The 3,056-nt window shown below is 44.1% G+C and overlaps 1 protein-coding gene across 1 annotated transcript; it reads left to right on the forward strand.

The window, feature by feature from the left end:
* Positions 1 to 1,127: 1,127 nt before the first annotated feature.
* On the forward strand, positions 1,128 to 3,052 carry LOC121939878 (3-oxo-5-alpha-steroid 4-dehydrogenase 2-like; the record flags this gene model as incomplete). Its single annotated transcript, XM_042482806.1, has 2 exons — positions 1,128 to 1,447; positions 2,962 to 3,052. Coding segments are annotated over exons 1-2 (411 nt in total), but the record flags the coding sequence as incomplete, so codon positions are not given.
* Between the last annotated feature and the right edge of the window lie 4 nt (positions 3,053 to 3,056).

The raw sequence follows: 3,056 nt of genomic DNA on the forward strand, positions 1-3,056 counted from the left end.
AAAAATAAAAATTATTGTTGGATGTTCAGATTTCTGACAGCCCATGAACACATCATGTGGGAAGTACTCTTCCATTAGAAGGAAACATAACCAAATCTGAGCTTAAAATAGTGATAATTGGTCTAAATCACTTTATAATGTATAAAATCAATCCACTATATATGCAGTTAAATAACTCTACAATGAAATATAAAATAATTAAAATGTCTGCATCCAAACACTTCCTGAAAGGTTTTTTAATTATCACAATATTTCATGTTTACCCAATAACAAAGAAAACAACAACTACAGACGTAGTCGATTTGAATTTGTTTGTGAGCTACATGTACAGAGAAAAGAAACACTCACCCCAAATACATTAAAGGACAATAACAAACATAAAATAAGTGAAATCCATCAATGAAATAAAAGTACTTTTAAATGACTCCAATCGCAGTTCTGCTGAGGGCAGTGTGAGCTGTGAGCTGAGCTCCAGCTGTTACCTGTTGTTGTATTGTCTCTGTGACCTGCACTGACGTGCGCTTACCTGCGCTGACGTGCACTGACATTTGCTTACCTGCACTGACGTGCGCTGACGTGCGCTGACGTGCGCTGACGTGCACTGACATGCGCTTACCTGCACTGACATGGTGCTGACCTGCGCTGACCTGCTGCTGACATGCCCTTACCTGCGTTGACATGCACTAACATGGTGCTGACCTGCGCTGACCTGCTGCTGACATGCCCTTACCTGCGTTGACATGCACTAACATGGTGCTGACCTGCGCTGACCTGCTGCTGACATGCCCTTACCTGCGTTGACATGCACTAACATGGCGCTGACCTGCGCTGACGTGCACTGACATGCGCTGACGTGCACGGACATGCGCTGACGTGCACTGACATGCTGCCTCTTGGCAGCAGGTCCTCTGTGTCGGCACTGAAGTTTGTTTTTAATTTTTGTTTTAGGAGTCCAGTGGTTGATGTAGTTTTCGTTACACTTTTCTATAAACTGGTTGTGTTTGACTGAGGGCCGTCCTTGTTGAGGAGGTGAGCCTCAGGACCAGCTGACTGTTCTCTTTCCCTCCCTCTGTATATTTAACCCTCCTGTCCTCCCTCAGTCTTCAGTCCAGAGTCTCAGCGGGACGATGGAGTGTCAGGACTCTGTTGTGTCCTCCCTCACCTGGTTTCTGATCATCTTGGGTGTAATCATGCTGCTGAACCAGATTTTCAAGGAAACAAAGTACGGCCGCTACTCCTTTAAGACGGGTTACTTCTGTCCTGCCAGACTGGCCTGGTTCCTCCAGGAGGTCCCGGCCTTCCTGCTGCCGCTGCTCCTGCTGCTGCTGACTGAAGAGGAGCCGGGAAGAACCGGAGACAGCACCAGGGACAAAACTGGGGACAGAACTGGGGACATGATCTGGAGGCGGCTGCTGCTATATGCCTTCATGCTGCACTACTTCCACAAGTCAGGTCACCTCACAGCACAAGTCCGAACACACACACACACACACACACACACACACACACACACACACACTGAAAAATGCATTCAAAACCTCACTGAAGTAAAAGCTAAATGTGAATTAAAGTATTTGAAGTAAAAGTCAGTGAGAAACATTTCTGGATGAATCTTCCTGCTGCATTTACGTGCATGCGTCGTTTTTAACTCCTTACAGCCTTTTACATATAAAATAAAAGATAAAAAAGTAAAAAAGATAAACCTAATCAAACAGAGGCCTAAATATAAAGATAGATGATAATTTAAAAGATTATTATTATTGTTGGAAAATTTTCCAAAAACAACAATAATCTTCTAATGATTTTCACTCCTTCTGTCTTTTGTGGAACATTTCTTGCCAAGTTGCTTGTTGCCTTTTTAGACGTGTTTAAAAAAAAAAATCCATTTGTTTGGGTTTCAAAGGGTTAAATATTTGTGAAACACTGAACACAGTGCATGAAAACTGCTGTTAAGGGAACACCAGTGTTCCTCCCAAACCATTAGTTAGTGAATCATTAGCCCCACACGTCATTTTTGGGGACAGATTAATGAATCTTGCACCTCCCCTGCTTGTAAGCAAGCGGCCTTTATTCTCCCAGCCGCCCACAGCTTCAGCGTCAGGTGAGGGAGAGCGGATTGTGACACTTTGTGGTTTGTATAGTTAAAAAGTTCCAGCTGTTACTCAGTAAGATAATCAGTGAGTTCTGAAGTTAGATTTGATTGTGCCTCTCAAATTTTAACTTTCCTCACTGTGGAAGAGGAAAGCCTGAGCCAGCCCTAACTATAAAGAGGAAAGACTGAGCCAGCCCTAACTATAAAGAGGAAAGCCTGAGCCAGCCCTAACTATAAAGAGGAAAGCCTGAGCCAGCCCTAACTATAAAGAGGAAAGCCTGAGCCAGCCCTAACTATAAAGAGGAAAGCCTGAGCCAGCTCTAACTATAAAGAGGAAAGCCTGAGCCAGCCCTAACTATAAAGAGGAAAGCCTGAGCCAGCCCTAACTATAAAGAGGAAAGCCTGAGCCAGCTCTAACTATAAAGAGGAAAGCCTGAGCCAGCTCTAACTATAAAGAGGAAAGACTGAGCCAGCCCTAACTATAAAGAGGAAAGCCTGAGCCAGCTCTAACTATAAAGAGGAAAGTCTGAGCCAGCCCTAACTATAAAGAGGAAAGCCTGAGCCAGCCCTAACTATAAATTCTATATTACTTTACATGTCCGATGTCTGATGTGCTGCTCTGTTAAAGTCTTAGATCATTTCGGACGGTACGACAGTATATTTCATTTTAATTCTGTGAAACCTGAGCAAATTGGTTTGATTTCTTTCAGAATAATGGAAAACATGTTGTGAGCAACTCTACAAGATCTGCCACAAAACTTAGCAAGAAATGAGCAAAGTGTTGTGAGAAAATGACAGAGTTCTGCATAGAGTGCCCCAGGAATGAGTCCTAAAATCCGAAACTCAGTCAGCACGTGTCTGTTCTGCAGGAGTATCATCTACGCCTTCCTGACCAGAGGACGACCCGTCCCGCTGCTCATCGTCCTCCTCGCCGCCATCTTCTGCTCGCTCAACGGCTTCCTGC

Source organism: Plectropomus leopardus, unplaced genomic scaffold (genome assembly GCF_008729295.1).
Source record: "Plectropomus leopardus isolate mb unplaced genomic scaffold, YSFRI_Pleo_2.0 unplaced_scaffold648, whole genome shotgun sequence".
NCBI classification, from domain to species: Eukaryota; Metazoa; Chordata; class Actinopteri; order Perciformes; family Serranidae; genus Plectropomus; species Plectropomus leopardus.